Source organism: Gopherus flavomarginatus, chromosome 9, assembly GCF_025201925.1.
Source record: "Gopherus flavomarginatus isolate rGopFla2 chromosome 9, rGopFla2.mat.asm, whole genome shotgun sequence".
Classification (NCBI taxonomy): Eukaryota; Metazoa; Chordata; order Testudines; family Testudinidae; genus Gopherus; species Gopherus flavomarginatus.
This window is the reverse complement of record NC_066625.1, coordinates 92386065-92406107: the sequence shown is the minus strand read 5'-3', so window position 1 is coordinate 92406107 and position 20043 is coordinate 92386065. Positions and strand designations below refer to the sequence as shown.

Genomic DNA, 20043 nt, shown 5'->3' with positions numbered 1-20043 from the left:
GATGGGGCATGGGTCTGAGCTGATGCAGGGGGCCCAGGGGTTCGAGGCTGGATGGGGCCGTGGGTCAGAGCGTTCCAGGCTAGATGGGGCATGTGTCTGGTCTGTCATCCACCTCTTACACACAGGGGATGCGAGGAGTTGCAGGGCAATGGCCAGGCGGTTCAGAGCAGAAGGCCCATGCCCACACTCTCTCACTTCAAGGTTCTCAGCTGCCCAGTTACCCCACAGTCCCTCCCTCCCACCACCTTCCCCAGGGCCCTGCTGCCCTGCCCCACCCAGCCCCCCTCACCTGCCAGTGTTCCGATCTCAGTGAAGATTTCGGGGTCCCAGCTGCTAACGGGGCCAAACGCAGAGCAGGACGTCAGCAGCTCAGCCAGTGTCTCCAGCTGCCTCTCAGAGCAGCCAAGCCTCAGGGAGCCCACGAACGGTGCAGCCTGGCTGTGGGAGAATGGAGCACAGCCCACATCAGACCCATCCCCCAGTCACAGCCTCCATCCCCAACACCGACGGCCAGCTGAGACAGGGCTGGCACCCTGTGATGCAGTAGGGACTGTCTGTGTGGGGAGTGGGAGAGCAGGGGAGGACTTTAGGAGATGGACGATGCCAGAGCCTGTAACCTGAGCTAGGTAAGGGAGGGGAAAGGTCAACACCTTTGCCCGGGAAGGGGACAAAGGAAGGGAGTGGCAGGAGGGAAACAGTTGGAGTTTGGGCTTGGGGCTGTGTGGGTGGAATTCAGGGTATCCTAGCTAGGATCCAAGCACCCTGAAAGCCCAGAAGGACTCGGTGGAGGGGTCCTGACTGTGCCTGCAAGCTCTGCTGTAACCTGTGTTCCTGTTGTCCAATAAACCTTCTGTTTTACTGACTGGCTGAGAGTCACTGTGGGTCCCAGGAAGAGGGGTGCAGGGCCGGACTCCCCCACACTCCGTGACAACTGGTGGCAGCGGCGGGAGATACTGCACCCCGTGGACGGCGCTTCCTGCAGTAAGTGACTGGGGAGCAGTAAAACGAAGGGGTGGTTAACCCCTGGGAGTGTGTGCCCAGTGAGAAGGACTTTGCAGTAACAGGGTCCCCCGGGGGATTGCAGCGAGCGGTCCCAGGGGCGGAGGAGTCTGCAGCTCGACCCTGGCAGAGAGGTGGTGACCTCAAGAAGGGCTGGTGCACTAGGGGTCCCCCTGGAAACCGTGGGGAGCGGCGAGCACCCCGGCCTGTGAGTGGCCAGCAGGAAGATGTATGCCAAGCGGCGCAAGTGTGACCTGGTGGAGCTGTGCAAGCAGAGGGGGCTGCACCCAGGGAGACTCACCAAGGACCAGCTGATTGCCCAGCTGGAGGAGGGAGACCGCATGAATGAACGGAGCCCTGTCGCTGAGGGAAGCAGCCGAGCAGAAGCAGCGCAGGCACCAGTGTCTGTCCCCGCTGGGAGTGGTCAGCCGGCGGACGAGGGCTTCCCGAGACCCCCCCTTCCTAGGCGTAGAGGAAGGGCGGGGAGGAGCCCAGTGTATACCGAGGGCACCGTGACACCCCCGGCCAGCAGGGGATCTGCCCGGCGAAGCTCACCCCCCAGCAGGGGATCCTCCCGGCAACGCTCAGCATCCGTGGAGCGGATGCGGCTGGAATATGAAAGGGAGCTGAGACGGGAGGAGCTCGAGTTAAAGAGGCGAGAGCTGGAGGAGAAGGCGAAACAGCGTGAACATGAGGAGAACCAGCGCCAGCGTGAGCAGGAGGAGAAGGAGAACCAGCGTAAACATGAGCGGGAGGAAAAGGAGAAACAGCGTAAACATGAGCTGGACCTGGCCCGGCTGAGGAGCAGTGAGGCTCCAGCTGCGGTGAGTGAGGGGGGACCCAAGCCTACAAAGAGCTTTGATAAGCACTTGCTGCCCCGGCGTAAGGAGGGGGAGGACATAGATACCTTCCTGACGGCCTTTGAGAATGCCTGCGAGCTGCACAGGGTTGACCCTGCAGACAGGATCGCAGTTCTCACCCCCTTACTGGACTCCACAGCCGTGGAGGTGTACAGCCGACTGAAAGGGGCGGAGGCAGGGGACTACGAACTGTTCAAACAGGCCCTGCTCCGCGAGTTTGGGCTGACTCCTGAGATGTACCGGAAAAAGTTCCGGAGCCAGCGTAAAACCCGTGAGGTTACATACCTACAACTGGTCAACCGGGCGCAGGGGTATGCCCGCAAGTGGACAGCTGGGGCCCAAACTAAAGAGGACCTGCTTGACCTATTCATACTGGAGCACCTGTACGAGCAGTGCCCGTCCGACCTGAGGCTGTGGTTGATGGACCAGAAGCCGGAGAACCCGCAGCATGCAGGCCAGCTGGCCGACCAATTTGTGGACAGTCGGGCAGGGGATGGCAGGGAGGAGTCTCGAAGGAGCAGGCCTGCCTCAACGCAGAGAGAGAGTCAACATGGGACCTCCCAAAGGGGGCCTATGGAGAACCCCCCCAAAAGGGGAACATCCAGCGGCAGGTCCCTCCGACCCACTCAAGGGGACCCACGAGATATGGGCTGCTATCGCTGTGGCCAACGAGGTCACATACGGGCCCAGTGCCCCAAGCTCAGGGACAGACCAAGCAGACCCAACCCGCAGAGGGTGGACTGGGTAAAAACCCAATCGGAGGAGGGGCTACATTCCCAGGAAAGGGGGGTTGGCAACATACCACCTATGGATGCTCCCGGTTCCGGGTTTTTGGTTTACCGGGTGGGCGCGGGGCTGCCCCTCCGGAAAGAGTGCATTGTTTCCCTGGAAGTGGATGGGAGGAAGGTCACTGGGTACTGGGACACGGGCGCAGAGGTGACGCTGGCCCGGCCCGAGGTGGTGGCCTCAGATCGGATGGTGCCCGACACCTACCTGACCCTGATGGGCGTTGGCGGGACCCCATTCAAGGTACCCGTGGCAAGGGTACACCTGAAATGGGGGGCCAAGGAGGGCCCCAAGGATGTGGGGGTACACCAATATTTGCCCACTGACGTGTTAATGGGAGGGGACCTTGAGGACTGGCCTACTAACACCCAGAGTGCCCTGGTCGTGACTCGTAGTCAGAGTCGGCAAATGGCACTGCACCCCGAAAACGGGGAAGGTACTCGACCTGAGGTGCAGGACCCTAACTCAGGGAGCGGGGAACGCCCAGGGGCACGGTGCAGAGAGGCTGCGGCCTCAGACCCAGCCAGCAAGAGAGAGCCGGTCCCCATTCCTGTCCCAGCTGCTGAGTTCCAGGCCGAGTTGCAGAAAGATCCCTCCTTGCGGAAGCACCGGGACCGGGCTGACCTTAGTGCGGTACAGACCATGAGGAGAGGTTGCAAGGAGAGGTTCCTGTGGGAGAAGGGGTTCCTGTACCGAGAATGGGCTCCCCCAGGGGAAGTAGAGTCATGGGGGATCAGGAGGCAGTTGGTGGTTCCCCAGAAGTTCCGTCACAAGCTGTTGTACCTGGCCCATGACATCCCTCTCGCAGGGCACCAGGGAATCCGGCGCACCAGGCAGAGGCTGCTACAGAACTTTTACTGGCCTGGGGTCTTTACCCATGTCCGACAGTACTGCCAATCCTGTGATCCCTGCCAGAGGGTGGGGAAGGCCCGGGACAAGGGGAAAGCAGCTTTGAGGCCTTTACCCATCATAGAAGAACCTTTCCAGAAGGTGGCCATGGACATAGTGGGACCTCTCAGCAAGACGACCCGGTCAGGGAAGAAATACATCCTGGTGGTGGTGGATTTTGCCACTCGCTACCCCGAGGCGGTGGCCTTGTCCTCTATCGAAGCAGACACAGTGGCAGATGCGCTGCTGACAATTTTCAGCCGGGTGGGGTTCCCCAAGGAGGTCTTAACGGACCAGGGGTCCAACTTCATGTCGGCCCTGCTCCGGTCCTTATGGCAGAAATGTGGGGTCCAGCACAACTGGGCCTCAGCGTATCACCCCCAGTCCAACGGGCTGGTAGAAAGGTTCAACGGGACGCTGAAGATGATGCTAAAAACATTTATGAACCAGCATCCGCAAGATTGGGACAAGTACTTACCTCACCTGCTGTTTGCGTACAGGGAGGTACCCCAGGAATCTACTGGGTTTTCACCTTTCGAACTGTTGTATGGAAGGCGGGTGAGGGGGCCCCTAGACCTGATGAGGGACGAATGGGAGGGGAAGGCCTCTCCCGAGGGAGAGTCAGTGGTGGAGTATGTCCTGACCTTCCGGGAAAGACTGGCCGAGCTCATGGGCCTGGCCAGGGAGAATCTGGCCCGAGCCCAGAGGAGGCAGAAGGTCTGGTATGACCGCACAGCCCGAGCCCGTGCCTTCGCCACCGGGGATCAGGTGATGGTTCTCATCCCCGTGAGGAGAAACAAACTCCAGGCCGCCTGGGAAGGGCCCTTCAAGGTTATCAAGCAACTGAATGAGGTAAACTATGTGGTGGAGCTGTCAAACCGGGCACATCACCGTCGGGTGTACCATGTGAACATGATGAAACCATACTATGACAGGGGGAATGTGGTGTTGGCCGTGTGTGGACATTGGGAGGGGCAGGGAGATGACCCCTTAGTGGATCTATTCCCTGGGACAAAAACTGGTTCCCCCCTGGAGGCGATTCCCCTCTCTGATCAGCTGACCCCGGGCCAGCACGCTGAGATCAGAGGGGTGCTGCATCTGTACAGACAGCTGTTTTCCAACCAGCCTGGACGCACTAATTTGACTGTCCACCGGGTGGAGACCGGGTCACACCCCCCTATAAGATGCTCCCCTTTTCGGGTCACTGGTAAAACTGCCCAGGATCTTGAAAGAGAGGTCAGGGACATGCTGGCTTTGGGGGTGATCCAGCCGTCTTCCAGCCCTTGGGCCTCGCCAGTAGTGCTGGTTCCCAAGAAGGATGGGTCAATCCGGTTCTGTGTGGACTATCGAAAGCTCAATGCCATCACCGTATCTGATGCCTACCCTATGCCCAGGCCTGACGAGCTCCTAGACAAGCTGGGAGGTGCACGGTACCTCACCACTATGGATCTTACCAAAGGCTACTGGCAAGTGCCGCTGGACGCAGATGCCAGGCTGAAATCGGCCTTTATCACCCCTCTGGGGCTCTATGAGTTTTTGACCCTGCCCTTCGGCCTCAAGGGAGCGCCGGCCACCTTCCAGCGCCTGGTGGATCAGCTACTGAGGGGGATGGAGAGTTTTGCCGTGGCGTATATTGACGACATCTGCGTCTTCAGCCAGACCTGGGAGGACCACGTGTCCCAGGTTAAACAAGTCCTGGACCGACTCCAAAAGGCTGGGTTAACAGTAAAGGCTGAGAAGTGCAAGGTGGGGATGGCTGAAGTATCTTACCTGGGCCATCGGGTGGGGAGCGGCTGCCTGAAGCCGGAACCAGCCAAGGTGGAGGTGATCAGAGACTGGCCTGCTCCCCAAACCAAAAAGCAGGTCCAGGCCTTTATTGGGATGGCGGGGTACTATCGAAGGTTCGTGCCCCACTTCAGTGCCATAGCCGGCCCCATCACTGAACTGTGCAAAAAGGGGAAGCCAGACAAGGTGATCTGGACTGAGCAGTGCCAGGAGGCTTTCCGGGCGCTGAAGGAGGCTCTGGTTAGCGACCCAGTTCTGGCAAACCCAGATTTTGACAAACCCTTTATGGTGTTCACCGATGCCTCAGACACGGGACTGGGGGCGGTGTTAATGCAGGAGGATGAAAAGGGGGAGAGACACCCCATCGTGTACCTGAGTAAGAAGCTGCTACCCCGGGAACAAAGCTACGCGGCCATCGAGAAGGAATGCCTGGCCATGGTGTGGGCCCTTAAGAAGCTAGAGCCATATCTCTTTGGGCGACACTTCACCGTGTACACCGACCACTCTCCCCTGACCTGGCTGCACCAGATGAAAGGAGCCAACGCCAAGCTCCTGAGGTGGAGCCTGCTCCTGCAGGACTATGACATGGACGTGGTCCATGTGAAGGGAAGTGCCAACCTGACAGCGGATGCGTTGTCCCGGAGAGGGGACCCTGAACTTCCCCAGGTCACTGGGCAGAGTGACCCCGCTCAGTTCAGTCTCGAAGGGGGGAGAGATGTGATGCAGTAGGGACTGTCTGTGTGGGGAGTGGGAGAGCAGGGGAGGACTTTAGGAGATGGACGATGCCAGAGCCTGTAACCTGAGCTAGGTAAGGGAGGGGAAAGGTCAACACCTTTGCCCGGGAAGGGGACAAAGGAAGGGAGTGGCAGGAGGGAAACAGTTGGAGTTTGGGCTTGGGGCTGTGTGGGTGGAATTCAGGGTATCCTAGCTAGGATCCAAGCACCCTGAAAGCCCAGAAGGACTCGGTGGAGGGGTCCTGACTGTGCCTGCAAGCTCTGCTGTAACCTGTGTTCCTGTTGTCCAATAAACCTTCTGTTTTACTGACTGGCTGAGAGTCACTGTGGGTCCCAGGAAGAGGGGTGCAGGGCCGGACTCCCCCACACTCCGTGACACACCCAGACACCTCCCCACCAGTGCCCCCCAGGGCTGACCCTGCTCCCCTGGACCAGCAGACACATCTCACACCCCACTGCTGGGCAACTCCCAACTGCCTCTCGCTCTCTGGCTGCTGGACTCAGAGCAGCATTAACACCTGTAAACTGGGACTCTCTGAACTCCACCTCCCAAGGGGCCCTCCCCACCTTCCCTCCCCATGGCTGCTCCCCCAATCCCAGACCTGAACTCCTGGCTGTTCAGCATCTGCATCTCCTCAGCATGGAGACCGCACAGGAGGTGGCCGAGGGCAGCCAGCTCTGGGAGTGCCAGGCCCTGCACACTCATCCTACTCTGGCACAGAAAGCTGGAGACTATGGCTCGCATCTGGGGGGAGAGCAGCCCCCATCAGCGTAGCCCAGGGCAGCCCCCCACCCCCCACCAGACCCACATTCAGCAGCAGCAGGGCTGGGCCCCAGCCCAATCCCCATGAGCTGGGGGCTGGGCTGGGAGGCGGGGCCAGGGGCTTTTGGAGCACAGAGGGGTTGGGCTCCTTGCCATGGCCCAGGGCACTGAATGAGGCCTTACCTGTCTTGCTGCCCAGCCTTCCAGGACCCCCAGGACAGAGAGGGCCCCCCAGTTGGAGAGCTCCAGCTCCTGCAGCTCCTGCTCGCTCAGCTGGGTGGCCAGTAGGCCCAGCTGCAGGACATGAACTGGCTGCAGGGGCTGGGCGGTTCCAAACAGCTGCACGGCAGGAAGGACAGCACATTGCAAACATGGTGCCCCCCCAGCATGGCTCCCCTCCCCTCCCCCTGTGAGCATGGCATCCCCCTGCACGACTCCCGCCTCCATGAGCACAGCTCTCCCTCCCCCATGGGCACACCTCCCCCCAGCATGGCTTCCCCTCCCTCCAGTGGGCATGCCTCCCCCCAGCACAGCTCGGCTCCCCCCTCCCCCTATGAGCACGGCACCCCCCAGCATGACTCCCCCCCATGAGCATGTCTCCCCTCCTCCGAGGGGCGTGGCTCCCCCCAGCACGACTTGCCCCCATGAGCACGGCTCCCCATCCCCCTGATGGGCGTGGCTCCCCCCAGCATGGCTCCCCTTCCCCCTATGAGCACAGCTCCCCCTCCCCCTGATGGGCACACCTCCCCCCAGCACAGCTCCCTCCCCCAATGAGCACGGCTCCCCTTCCCCCTCATGGGCACACCTCCTCCCAGCATGGCTCCCCCCTCCCCCTGTGAGCAGGACACCCCCCAGCATGACTCCCCCCCATGAGCATGGCTCCTCCTTCCCCCTGATGGGCACACCTCCCTCCAGCACAGCTCCCTCCTCCCATGAGCACGGCTCCCCATCCCCCTGATGGGCACACCTCCTCCCAGCATGGCCTCCCCGACCCCCAATGGGCACACCCCCCCCCCAGCATGGCTTCCCCTCCTCCCAGCATGGCTCGGCTCCCCCCTTCCCCTGATGGGCACAGCTCCCCCCAGCACAGCTCCCCCCTCCCCCTGTAAGCACGGCACCCCCCAGCACAACTCCCCCACCGTGAGCATGGCTCCCCCTCCCCCTGATGGGCACACCTCCCTCCAGCACAGCTCCCCCGCCGTGAGCACGGCTCCCCCTCCCCCTGATTGGCACACCTCCCCGCAGCATGGCTTCCCTGACCCCCAATACGCACACCCAGCATGGCTTCCCCTCCTCCCAGCACGGCTCGGCTCCCCCCTTCCCCTGATAGGCACGGCTCCCCCCAGCACAGCTCCCTCCTCCCCCTGTGAGCACGGCACCCCCCAGCACGACTCCCCCACCGTGAGCACGGCTCCCCCTCCCCCTGATGGGCACACTTCCCCCCAGCATGGCCTCCCTGACCCCCAATACGCACACCCAGCATGGCTTCCCCTCCTCCCAGCACGGCTCGGCTCCCCCCTTCCCCTGATAGGCACGGCTCCCCCCAGCACAGCTCCCCCCTCCCCCTGTGAACACGGCACCTCCCAGCACGCCCCCTCCCACCCCCCAGCCATGAGCAGGCCCCTTGCAGCTCCTCTAGGTGCAGCTCCCCAAGCCCAGCCAGGCGGCTGAAGGGACATCCTGGTTCCCCTCTCCCTCCCTGCCCTGTTGTTTCGGTCCCAAGGGAGCTCCTGTGTCTCCCCAGAGGCCGGTTCTGATCCCAGCCCTGGCAGGTCTCTGTCCATGGCCAGAGTCCTGCAGAGCTCACATTGTTAGCGGTGAAACAACCCTTGGGCTTCCCACTGTCCCTCCAGACCCTCTGCTGATGTGGGGCCTTAACGGCGCATTCATAGAGAGCCGGGGCCAGCCCTTCGGGGCCCTGCACAGAAATACCCTCCCCCAATCCTAAAACAGACAAGTTCTTCTCACACAAAGCTAACGGGGGTCCCCTTCAGCTGCTCGGAGGCCTAAGCAATTGCTTAGTGGGCTTATGCCCAGCGCTGGCTCTGCACTCATCTCACCCCAGACTGACCCAGACGGCTCACGCCTGCTTCAAGAGCAGCTTCTGAACCCTTCGCTCTGTGTCTAGCAATGCAAAGCACACACAGGAATCATAAAAATATAACCCAAATTCTCACATTTGACACAGCCCAGCGAGCACAGCTCCCCCGCCCCCCCAGCGAGCGCAAACCCCTCATAAGCGCCGGTCCCCCCATCCCCCAGGGAGCACAGCTCCCCCGCCCCCAGCGAGTGCAGCTCCCCCCGCCCCCAGCGAGCGCAGCTCTCCCCCACAAGCAGAGCTCCCCCCACACCCCAGCGAGCACAGCTCCCCCACCCCCCCAGCGAGCGCAAACCCCTCATAAGCGCCGGTCCCCCCATCCCCCAGGGAGCACAGCTCCCCTGCCCCCAGCAAGTGCAGCTCCCCCCGCCCCCAGCGAGCGCAGCTCCCCCCACCTCCAGCGAGCGCAGCTCTCCCCGCCCCCAGCGAGCGCAGCTCTCCCCCACAAGCAGAGCTCCCCCCACACCCCAGCGAGCACAGCTCCCCCACCCCCCCAGCGAGCGCAACCCCCTCATAAGCGCAGGACCCCCGTCCCCCAGCGAGCACAGCTCCCCCACCCCCCAGCGAGCGCAACCCCCTCATAAGCGCCGGTCCCCCCATGCCCCAGCGAGCACAGCTCCCCCCGCCCCCCAGCGAGCGCAGCTCCCCCACCCCCTCAGTGAGCGCAGCTCTCCCCCACAAGCAGAGCTCCCCCCACCCTCCCAGCGAGCGCAGCTCCCCTCGCTCCCAGCGAGCGCAGCTCCCCCATCCCCCCAGCGAGTACAGCTCCCCCTGCCCCCAACGAGCGCAGCTCCCCCTGCCCCCAGCGAGCGCAGCTCCCCCCCACAAGCACAGCTCCCCCCGCCCCCCAGCGAGTGCAGCTCCCCCACCCCCTCAGTGAGCGCAGCTCTCCCCCACAAGCAGAGCTCCCCCCACCCTCCCAGCGAGCGCAGCTCCCCCCGCTCCCAGCGAGTGCAGCTCCCCCATCCCCCCAGCGAGCGCAGCTCCCCCCGCCCCCCAGCAAGCGCAGCTCCCCCCATAAGCGCAGCTCCCTCCACCCCCCAGCAAGCACAGCTCTCCCCCACAAGCACATCTCTCCCCGCCCCCCAGCGAGCACAGCTCCCCCCACAAGCACAGCTCCCCCGCCCCCCAGCGAGTGCAGTTCCCCCCATAAGCCCAGCTCCCCCCACCCCCCAGCGAGCACAGCTCCCCCCACAAGCACATCTCCCCCCACCCCCCAGCAAGTGCAGCTCCCCCCACAAGCACATCTCTCCCCGCCCCCCCAGCGAGCACAGCTCCTCCTGCCCCCCAGCAAGTGCAGCTCCCCCCACAAGCACATCTCTCCCTGCCCCCCAGCGAGCACAGCTCCCCCCACCCCCCAGCAAGTGCAGCTCCCCCCATAAGCCCAGCTCCCCCCACCCCCCAGCGAGTGCAGCTCCCCCCATAAGCCCAGCTCCCCTCACCCCCAGCAAGTGCAGCTCCCCCCACAAGCACATCCCCCCCAGCGAGCACATCTCCCCCTGCCCCCCACCGAGCACAGCTCTCCGCATAAGCACAGCACTGAGCACTGCTGATTGCCCCACTGAGTGAGCCTGGATCCTCCCTCCCCCACTTGATGAGTACAACTTCCCCCCCTCCGTCTCAGTGAGCTTAGAACCCACTCATCTCCCATTCCACGCCCCACTCACACCAACGCCATCTGGGACCTAGCCACGCCAGCTCTGCCTGCCCCTGGCCCCAGCGGCTTCAGCCGGGGCTCTGGCCACACCACTTCCCCACGGCTGCACCCCCTCTCCAGCTCACCGGCTTGTCTCTCACCTGCTTGGCTTTGCCCAGAGCAGCACGGAGCTGCTCAGGCGAGAGTGCAGGGTCCTGACTGATGAGACCCAGGCAGCTCTCAAAGTGCGATGGGGCCATGCTGGCAATCTGTGCCGCGCTCCAGGCCGCAGGGTAGGTGGTGCGCATGTCAGCGCAGCTGGGAACAGGGTCTGCCAAGAAGGGAGCGTAAGCGACCCTCGGCCAGGGTGGTGTCATCCAACTCTGCCCTGCCCACCCCATCCCCCAGAGCCACTGCAGGGCAGGGGAGTTTGTGTGTCTGGCATTGGTGGAGCCTGCCCCTGGGGTGGGGACCTGCCCTGGGTGGGGAGGACACACGGAGATGACACTGCACTGGGGTGGGTGGGGCTGCACCCAGGGAGGACACACGGAGATGGCACTGCGCTGGGGTGGGTGGGGCGTCCCCCAGGGAGGACACAGAGATGGTACGGTGCTGGGGTGGGAGGGGCTGCCCCCGGGGAGGACACAGAGATGGCACTGCACTGGGGTGGGTGGGGCTGCCCCCAGGGAGGACACAGAGATGGCACTGCACTGGGGTGGGTGGGGCTGCCCCCAGGGAGGACACACGGAGATGGCACTGCGCTGGGGTGGGTGGGGCTTCCCCCAAGGAGGACACAGAGATGGTACCGTGCTGGGGTGGAGGGGCTGCCCCCGGGGAGGACACAGAGATGGCACTGCACTGGGGTGGGTGGGGCTGCCCCCGGGGAGGACACAGAGATAGTGCTGGAGAGGGGGCCTGCCCTGGGTGGGGAGGACACATGGAGATGGCGCCGCGCTGGGGTAAGGTGGGGGGCTGCCCCAAAGGGGAAGCACACGAGGAGAAGGCATCTCCTGGGGTGGGCTGCTCGGGAGGCAGGAAAGGTGATGGTACTGTGCTGGGGGAGGAGGGATGGGCCAAGCACTGGCACTGCAGGTGAGGCTGTGTGACCCCGCAGTCTCACCTTGTGCCCCCACTGGGCTGCTCCTCACCAGCCAGGCCACCAGTGCCTCCTTCCGGCTCCTCAAGCTTCCCTGGGCACCAGGGGATTGGCACAGCCGGCCTGGCTCACTCTGCTCCCAGTCCTGCTGGCTCTGCAGCAGCTGCTCCAGGGTGTCTCTGCTCCGCACCTCCTGGGAGACACAAGAGTGAGCAGGGCTGAGCATGGAGCTTGCCGCCAGCACTCACCTGAAGGAGGCCTGGTTAGTGTGGGGCACACGGGGGGCACAGGACATGTGGGTGAAGGGGATGGCAGGACATGGCACAGCATGGGGGGTGGGGCACAGCACAGCTTTTACAAGGGGCCCAGGACAGAGGGGGGTGGACCCCAGCACAAGATGCGTGGGGAGTGGAAGAGCAGGGCAGCCTGGTCAGTGTGGGACACGCAAAGGGCAGGGGTGCAGCCGGTGTGGGATGGGTGGAGGGACAGGGTGATGGGGCGACAAGCTGAGGCACAGGCAGGGTGGCCAGACCCAGGAGGATTGGAGGGATAGTCGGACAGACGGGCAGGGCGACGGGGCGCTGGAGGAACGGAGGGATGGGCAGAGGGACAAGGCATAGGAGGATTGGAGAGATAGTCGGACAGACAGGCAGGGTGACGGGCCGCTGGAGGAACAGAGGGACAAGGCATAGGAGGATTGGAGGGACAGGCGGACAGACAGGCAGGGCGACGGGCCGCTGGAGGAACGGAGGGATGGGCAGAGGGACAAGGCATAGGAGGATTGGAGGGACAGGCGGACAGACGGGCAGGGCGACGGGGCGCTAGAGGAACAGAGGGATGGGCAGAGGGACGGGCAGAGGGACAAGGCATAGGAGGATTGGAGGGATAGTCGGACAGACAGGCAGGGCGACGGGCCGCTGGAGGAACGGAGGGATGGGCAGAGGGACAAGGCATAGGAGGATTGGAGGGACAGGCGGACAGACGGGCAGGGCGACGGGGCGCTGGAGGAACGGAGGGATGGGCAGAGGGACAAGGCATAGGAGGATTGGAGGGACAGGCAGACAGACTGGCAGGGCGATGGGCTGCTGGAGGAACGGAGGGATGGGCAGAGGGACAAGGCATAGGAGGATTGGAGGGACAGGCGGACAGACGGGCAGGGCGACGGGGCGCTGGAGGAACGGAGGGATGGGCAGAGGGACAAGGCATAGGAGGATTGGAGGGACAGGCGGACAGACGGGCAGGGCGACGGGGCGCTGGAGAAACGGAGGGATGGGCAGAGGGACAAGGCATAGGAGGATTGGAGGGACAGGCGGACAGACGGGCAGGGCGACGGGGCGCTGGAGGAACGGAGGGATGGGCAGAGGGACAAGGCATAGGAGGATTGGAGGGACAGGCGGACAGACGGGCAGGGCGACGGGGTGGAGGGAAGGGCAGAGGCATGGGAAGAATGGAGGGACAGGCGGACAGGGAGACAGGGCGGAAGGACGGGGTGCGGCGTGAGGACCCTGGTCTCACCCTCGGGATGAGCCGGATGCTCTCCACCGGTAGCAGGAACACCAGGCGTCCCAGCTGCTGCACGTCCAGGAGGCTCCAGCGCTGCGGCGGGCTGCGAGGGAAGAGCATGGTGAGGCAGGAAAGGGCAGCGAGTGGTGCTAGAGCCAGTTGCGAAGGGCTGGGTCCTACCTTACCCCAGCACCTGCCCTGTCAGCAGCAGCCTCCCCAGCTCCTCAGCAAACCCCTCCGCCAGGCAGGCCCCTTGCAGCTCCTCCAGACGCAGCAGCAGGCTCTTGGGCTGGATGCGGGCAGCAGCCTCCTGGCCCAGGAACCCCAGCAGTGGGCCCAGAAGGTCCAGCACCTCACCTGGGATCTCGGTCTCGGCCGGCGCTTGCTGGCAGGAGAGGGAGAGGAGTGGGTAAGGCCCTGCCCTGCCTGCAGCTGCGCACCGCGGACCCCTTGTCACGGAGTCACCGGGCGATGCTCTGGAACTGCTCCCCACCAAGCCAGGCAGGACTTTGGGGAGCCTCCTCTCCCTTGGAGCAGACTGTCTCCAGGGCAGGAAGCTTGCATGGCTTCACCTCCTGGGTCTGACCTTGGAGCATTCAGCATCCTCTGCCCCTCTGTGCGCTTCCCCCAGCGAGTCCACCCCGGCGGGGTCCTGGGAAGCCACAGGGTCCTGCACCCCCACTTTGCAGTCAGACGTGACTCTCAGCCAGCCAGTAACACAGAGGTTTATTTAGACGACAGGAACACAGTCCAAAACGGGTCTTGCCGGTACAGACAACAGGACCCTCTTTAGTTAAGTCCATCTGGGGCCCCCAGGGAGGCCACTGACCCGTTGGGAAGCCCAAGCCCCATCAGGGCTCCCCTCCATTTCCCAGCCAGCTCCAAAACTGAAAAACCCTCCAACCTCTCACTCTGCCTTCCCACAGCTCCTCCTCCAGTCTTTGTCCAGTGTCCCTGGCAGAGGTGTCACCTGGCCTTCAACCCCCCATCCTGGGTTCTCAGGTGACATGCTCAGGTATCCTCCCTTCCCCAAGGAAGCCGTCCCAGCACAACTCCCCTGCAAGCTTCCCAGGTCAATGCTCCCCACTCAGCATTCACAGAACATTCCCACTTCGTCACACCCCTCCCCTCCTTACCAGGAGGCGCAGGGCCCTGTGGGCCAGGGCAGCCCTGCGGTGGGGTGGTAGCACCAGCAGGCTCTCGGGGTGGCTGCTCACATAGTCTAGAATCAGCCTGACCGAGTCGTTGGGCAGTTTGTCCACAAGCTTCACCCTGAAAGAGTCAGAGATGCCTCAGCGTGGCTGGCAGGGCCTGGGGGGGCAGGGTCTGGGGGTGGGAAAGGCCCAGGGCGGCAGGGCCCATGATGGTCCAGGGTAGAGCCGGGCAAGGAAACGGGCCAAGGATACAGCAGGGCAGGGTATGAGGCAGGGCAGGACTCAGGTTGGGGGGGGTGCGGCAGGGCCAGGCAAGGGGTGGAGGGTAGGGGCGGGACCCAGAAGTGCAGGGTCCAGGGTGGGGTGGTGCAGGGCCCAGCAGGCACCCAGGAAATGCCCTCTGCCCTGCCATGCCCGACTAGCAGGGCCAAGGGGTGGGGCTACCCCATCACAGAGCCTCCGGGCCCCGCCCCCTCAGTGAGGTCTGTCACACTCCCCTTCTCGGCTCCCACCAGGCTGCTATGAAGGGACCCAGCCACTAGGTCCCTGGGCGGTTCAGGCCTCCCGGACCTAACCAGAGTCCAGCCCCCAGGGTCTGGGGTGCCCAGCAGAGCCACTGTCGAGCCCTTCTGAGCGCTGGGACTCACATTCTTGGCTCTGATATAGGGTTACCAGATGGCAACTGTGAAAAAATGGGACAGGGTGGAGGGTAATAGGTGCCAAAAAACGGGACTGTCCCTTTAAAAATAGCAAAGAATCTTGTGGCACCTTATAGACTAACAGACGTTTTGGAGCATGAGCTTTTGTGGGTGAATACCACTTCCTCAGATGCATGTAGTGGAAATTTCCAGGGGCAGGTATATATATGCTAGCAAGCTAGAGATCATTACCCCTGGAAATTTCCACTACATGCACCTGACGAAGTGGGTATTCACCCAGGAAAGCTCATGCTCCAAAACGTCTGTTAGTCTATAAGGTGCCACAGGATTCTTTGCTGCTTTTACAGATCCAGACTAACACGGCTACCCCTCTGATACTTGACACCTTTAAAAATAGGACATCTGGTCACCCTACTCTGCTGGCTCAGACTCAGTGGCCCTGGGAACCGAGCGCCAAGAGCAGAGATGTGTTGGGCTTTGTGTCCGTGTGTGTCTGTGCTCGTTCATCCTCACCAGGCCGCCCTCTGGGGCGACCTCCAGCAGGGGTCTGCAGCCAGCGCTGCACGTGGGAGCCAGGCACCTGGCCAGACTGCGGATCTGCACTGGGACCCTGCAGGTTTGAACTCCCCGGCTCACAGCAGGGGGCTCCCAATCAGCTCTGTGACACCGAGCAGGGGTCCCAGTGCAGGGGCTACCCATGCATGGCTGACGGGGGTCCTGGTGAGAGTGGGGAGCGGTACCCAGGTGGGAGGGGAAGGGGGACCCATGACCAGTTCAGTGCCCGAGTGACACAGCCCGCTCTCCCTGCAGCTGTTAATGCCCCACGGCAGCAGGCAGGTGCGCTGGCAGGACAACCTACGGTAAATCCATGAGGAACTTGGGTCCCAGCCACACCAGCTCCTCCCTGGAGAGTCCCGGCCGCCTGCGGACTTCCTCCCAGACACACCACCTCTGAGGACACAAAGTGAGGCTAGGCAGAGGAGATACACAGTCTCGCCTGGACCCAGCTAGGGCAGGGGTCCACAACGCATGGCTCAGAGCGAGGCTGGGGGTGCCATGACAGTGCAGGGGGCACCGGACGTCCAGGCCAGGGTCACAGCGAGCGACTCGTTCCTTACCAGGCTTCCAGGCAGGCCGCTGGGACGTGCATACAGAACCCGGAGAACCCCCAGAAAATCCGCCCTCCGACTGAACTGCTGTAGGCGGGCACAGCCCATGCCAGCTGCCAGAGTCCCCAGCACCCTGCCAAGGGGACAGCGTTAGACAGCACCTCGTCCACCACCCCACTCATGCAGAGCCAGCCCCAGCGGGGCCAGACGCTTGGGCTAGGCTCTGCCACGGTGCCTCACCGAATCGTATCCTGGCTCACGTTGGTGCCCGCTTCAACCTTCCTCCAGAGGAACTGGGCCTGTGGAGAAGCAGGGAGGGGAGGGGTCAGCCAGGCACAGCAGCCCAGAGGCCTCCGCCCCCGGGAGCTCAGTTCCTTCCTCCAAACCTGGCAACAGCATGTTACCTGCTGCTGGGACCAGGGCAGCTCCCAGAACCGGCCCCTCTGCCCCAGCAGAGTCGCTGCGTCCAGGTGCAGGAGTTTGAGGGGCACAAAGGGCAAGAGGCAGTCTGGCCAGATGCTCCGGGCCTGCTGCTCATGGCTGAGCCTCTGCAAGGGAGACAGAGCCTGTGACACAGGAGAACATGGCACCATGGGCCTGGCGGGCAGAGCAAGAGCCAAGTCCTGTAGCATAGGGAGCTGGGCTCGGCACTGCTGTCCATGCAAACCCCTCAATACCCCCCAGGTCCTGCCTACTATGCACCTCGAGTGCCCCGACCTCTACCCCCCAGCCCAACGTCCCCAGACCCCAACTGCCCTCAGCCCCCGCTCCAGCCCACAGCCCACCTAGTACCTGCAGCAGGGCTGCCTTCTGGGGGGCCAAGAGCAGAGGCAGAGCGGTGGCCAGGCATTCACACCCCTGGGCCAGGGTGGGAGTGGGAATGGCCTGGAGGGACTCAGGCCCAAGGCCTGGCAGCAGGGGGCACAGGCTGCTCGCCACACCCTCCGTCACCTGCCAGGCAAACAGAGGAGGAGATTCGGAGCAGAGAGGGGTGAGGCTGGGGGGCCCATCCCAGAGCCAGGAATGGGTGGGCTCAGGGGGGCAAGGAGGCTGTGCCCAGAGTAGGGAGAGCTGGAGGGGGCATGGGGGCTGTGCCCAGAGCAGGGGGGGCATAGAGGGCTGTGCCCACAGCATGGGGGCTGGGGGGGCATAGGGGGCTGCGCCCAGAGCAGGGAGGGCTGGGGGGGCAAGGGGGCTGTGCCCAGAGCAGGGAGGGGCTGGGGGGATAGAGGGGGCGGTTCCCAGAGCAGGGAGGGGCTGGGGGGGATATAGGGGGCGGTTCCCAGAGCAGAGAGGGCTGGGTGGGGGCATAGGGGGCTGTGCCCACAGCAGGGAGGGCTGGGGGGGGCATAGGGGGCTGTGCCAACAGCAGGGGGGCTGGGGGGCATAGAGGGCTATACCCACAATGGGGGGGGTCTGGGGGCCTGAGGAGCAGTGGGGGAGCCTTGGGGTGGAAGGCCACTACCAAAGCAGAGGGAAATGTTAACAGGGCATGAGAGAGGGGGGCACCACATCTCGGGCTGCGGACACTGGGCCCCTCCCACCCTGCAGACCACTGCAGGGGTCGGGGCGGCTGTTCTGGGCAGAGCGCCCCACTCACGTTCTCGGTCCGGACAGCCTGCGTGAGCAGCACAGATGCCTGGAAGAGAAGATGACACTGTGAAGAGGTGGGAGCCAGAACCCCAGCCTGGGGCTGCGGGCCAGGCCAGGGGCAGCTTACAGGGCAGGGACCCCTGCACAGCCCTGTGGCATCAGGGTCTGTATGTGGCTGCCCAGGTTGCACCCTTGGGTGGCTTGGCAGGGCCATTGGCATGTGTGACAAAGTGGGAATTTTCTCTAATACTGGTTTGAAACCGATATGTGCCTTAGTTTCCCCTGTATTTGACATGGCTACCGGGGCAGTGGGGGCTGTCTGCTCTCAGGGCAGGCAGAGAGACAGGGTATGAATGTCACCTCGCTCGCTGAGCCCCACCTCGTCTCCATGCAAACCCAATCGCCAGGTCACTGGCATGGACCCCAAGGGAGCTGGAGTTCCCCACAAAGTGCCAGCACGAGCCTGAAGGCCGGGGAAGGAGTGGGGACAGGAGCTGGCTGCCGGAGGGAGTCAGGGCTCTCACCGGGCATCTGACGAAGGAGCTTGTCTCTCCTTCCAACACTCCAGCTGCCCAGCTGTGCCCCCGCAGCGCTTCAGTGCAGACGCTGCCGAGCCTATGGGGGGGTTCTCCCTCGGTTAGGAATGCACCTCCTCAGGCAGCATTGGCTACACTGGGACCCAGGTCAGCCAGACTTTTCACACCCTTAACTGATGCAGCTAAACCAACCTGATTGTCCAGCACAGACCAGGCCTGAGAGAGAGAGACGGCAGGGCCGCCCGGGGGGGGGTGGGGGGGGCAAGTGGGGCAATTTGCCCCAGGCTGCGGGGCCCGCGAGCCCTGGCCCAGCAGTGGTCCGGGTCTTTGGCCGGCATTTCAGCAGCGGGGGGCCCTTCAAAGTGCTGCCGAAGATGCAGAGCGACTGAAGAGCCCCCCCGCTGCCGAAATGCCGAAGACCCGGACCACTGCTGGGTGAATACAAGCACTGCAGCTCCGTGGGTTTGCCCCAGGCCCCTTGAATCCTCTGGGAGGCCCTGAGAGATGGAGCCTGAACTGGGCTTCACGGCAGCGGGGCTGGTGAAGTGCTCTGGGCTGACCAGCACGGACCTTCATTTCTCTGTGCTGCCCGAAGGCCTCCCTAGGCGTGTCCAGGTGACTATAAACCCGACTGTTTTCACAGCGTGTCCCTGCAGCCGCTGGGCAGGGTGCTTAGCCCCTGCAGAGTGGGTGAGTCTCTGCCCGGCTGTCGCAGTGGGACTCGCTGGGCAGAGGTTCAGCCTCTGGAGGCAGGGAGGCTGCATGGCCGACCCTGAAGGGCAAGTGAGCCCCTTTGGAGTGTAGCACTGATCCTGTGGCTCTGCCTGAGCATGCAGCTCCCCAATCTTTGCCAGAATGGGGGGTGATGTCCAGCTACCCATGGGCAGAGTGGCCTGTACAAGGCAGTGTGTGCCCTGCACACAGTGAGCTCCTGGGATGCCCTGGCACATGGAGCACCTTGGCAAGCCCATGAAGGCTCCAGATGGCTCGGCTAGGTTGGGCTGGTCACTCTCCTTCCCCACACAGGGCCTCCAGCACCCAGCAGTGTGTCCCAGACATGCCTGCCTCACCACGTCCCTGCCGCATGGTGTGGCCTGGTGACCAGGTGTGGCTCCAGGTATAAGAGACCGCAGGGGCGCTGGGGCTCAGGGAGGGCGAGCAGGCTGGGTACTCACCTGGGCAGGTGTCAGGTGTGCAGCCTGCAGCTCTGGAAGGAGAGCCCTGACCTGCGTGGCTGACAGGCGCTGCAGGAACCTCACCCCCAGCTCCGGAATGATGCCTCGCCAGGCACGCAGCTCCTGCGGCCCGACAGCAGCCAGGCTGGCAGAACGCAACAAATCCGCCAGCGCGTAGGCAACCTGCAAGCAGGAGGGGAGAGCAGGGCCAGGCTGGGCTTTCCCAGGTTCCCGCCGGGCAGGGGCTGGAGCCATGGGATCAGCTGGAGGAAGGGGGGGAATATTCTCAGACAGCCTTGGCCCTGCATTCCCACAGGCTGCGTCTGCCCAGGAGCTGCTGCACCCATTCCCACACAGCTGCACCTGGCACCCAGCACTGTCATGGACCAGATGCCCCTGCAAGCAGAGCCAGCTCAGCCAGCAGTTTGCCTGTTAGCCACGTTCCCCCACAGCTTGGAGCAAGAGCCAACCAACAAGGACCCTGGCCACTCTCCTATCACCCCAGCAGCCTCCCTGAGCCAAGCCCTGCACTCTATGGCCCCCAGCCTCTGGGCAGGATGGGATGCAGAGCCCAGCCCTGGCCCTAAGGACTTCTCTGCCTCGCCACTGGTTCTGCCCCGAGGCTGGCTTCCAAGGGGCTTCCGTTCCCTCCTGGAGGGAGGCCAGGCC

General features: G+C 63.6%; 1 protein-coding gene across 1 annotated transcript in view; it reads right to left on the bottom strand.

Annotated features, from left to right (window-relative positions):
• STRC (stereocilin) overlaps window positions 1–20043 on the bottom strand; it is a 35584-nt gene that overhangs the window by 5193 nt on the left and 10348 nt on the right. The window contains exons 10-24 of the mRNA XM_050968934.1: window positions 19375–19557; window positions 17671–17709; window positions 16863–17021; window positions 16475–16618; window positions 16311–16369; window positions 16080–16203; window positions 15821–15912; window positions 14285–14420; window positions 13334–13533; window positions 13161–13251; window positions 11670–11838; window positions 10711–10880; window positions 6999–7154; window positions 6655–6797; window positions 290–438 (exon numbers count right to left, since the gene is read on the bottom strand). Of these exons, the coding sequence (XP_050824891.1) occupies window positions 290–438; window positions 6655–6797; window positions 6999–7154; window positions 10711–10880; window positions 11670–11838; window positions 13161–13251; window positions 13334–13533; window positions 14285–14420; window positions 15821–15912; window positions 16080–16203; window positions 16311–16369; window positions 16475–16618; window positions 16863–17021; window positions 17671–17709; window positions 19375–19557 (2014 nt within the window). The remainder of the gene's footprint in view (window positions 1–289; window positions 439–6654; window positions 6798–6998; window positions 7155–10710; window positions 10881–11669; window positions 11839–13160; window positions 13252–13333; window positions 13534–14284; window positions 14421–15820; window positions 15913–16079; window positions 16204–16310; window positions 16370–16474; window positions 16619–16862; window positions 17022–17670; window positions 17710–19374; window positions 19558–20043) is intronic.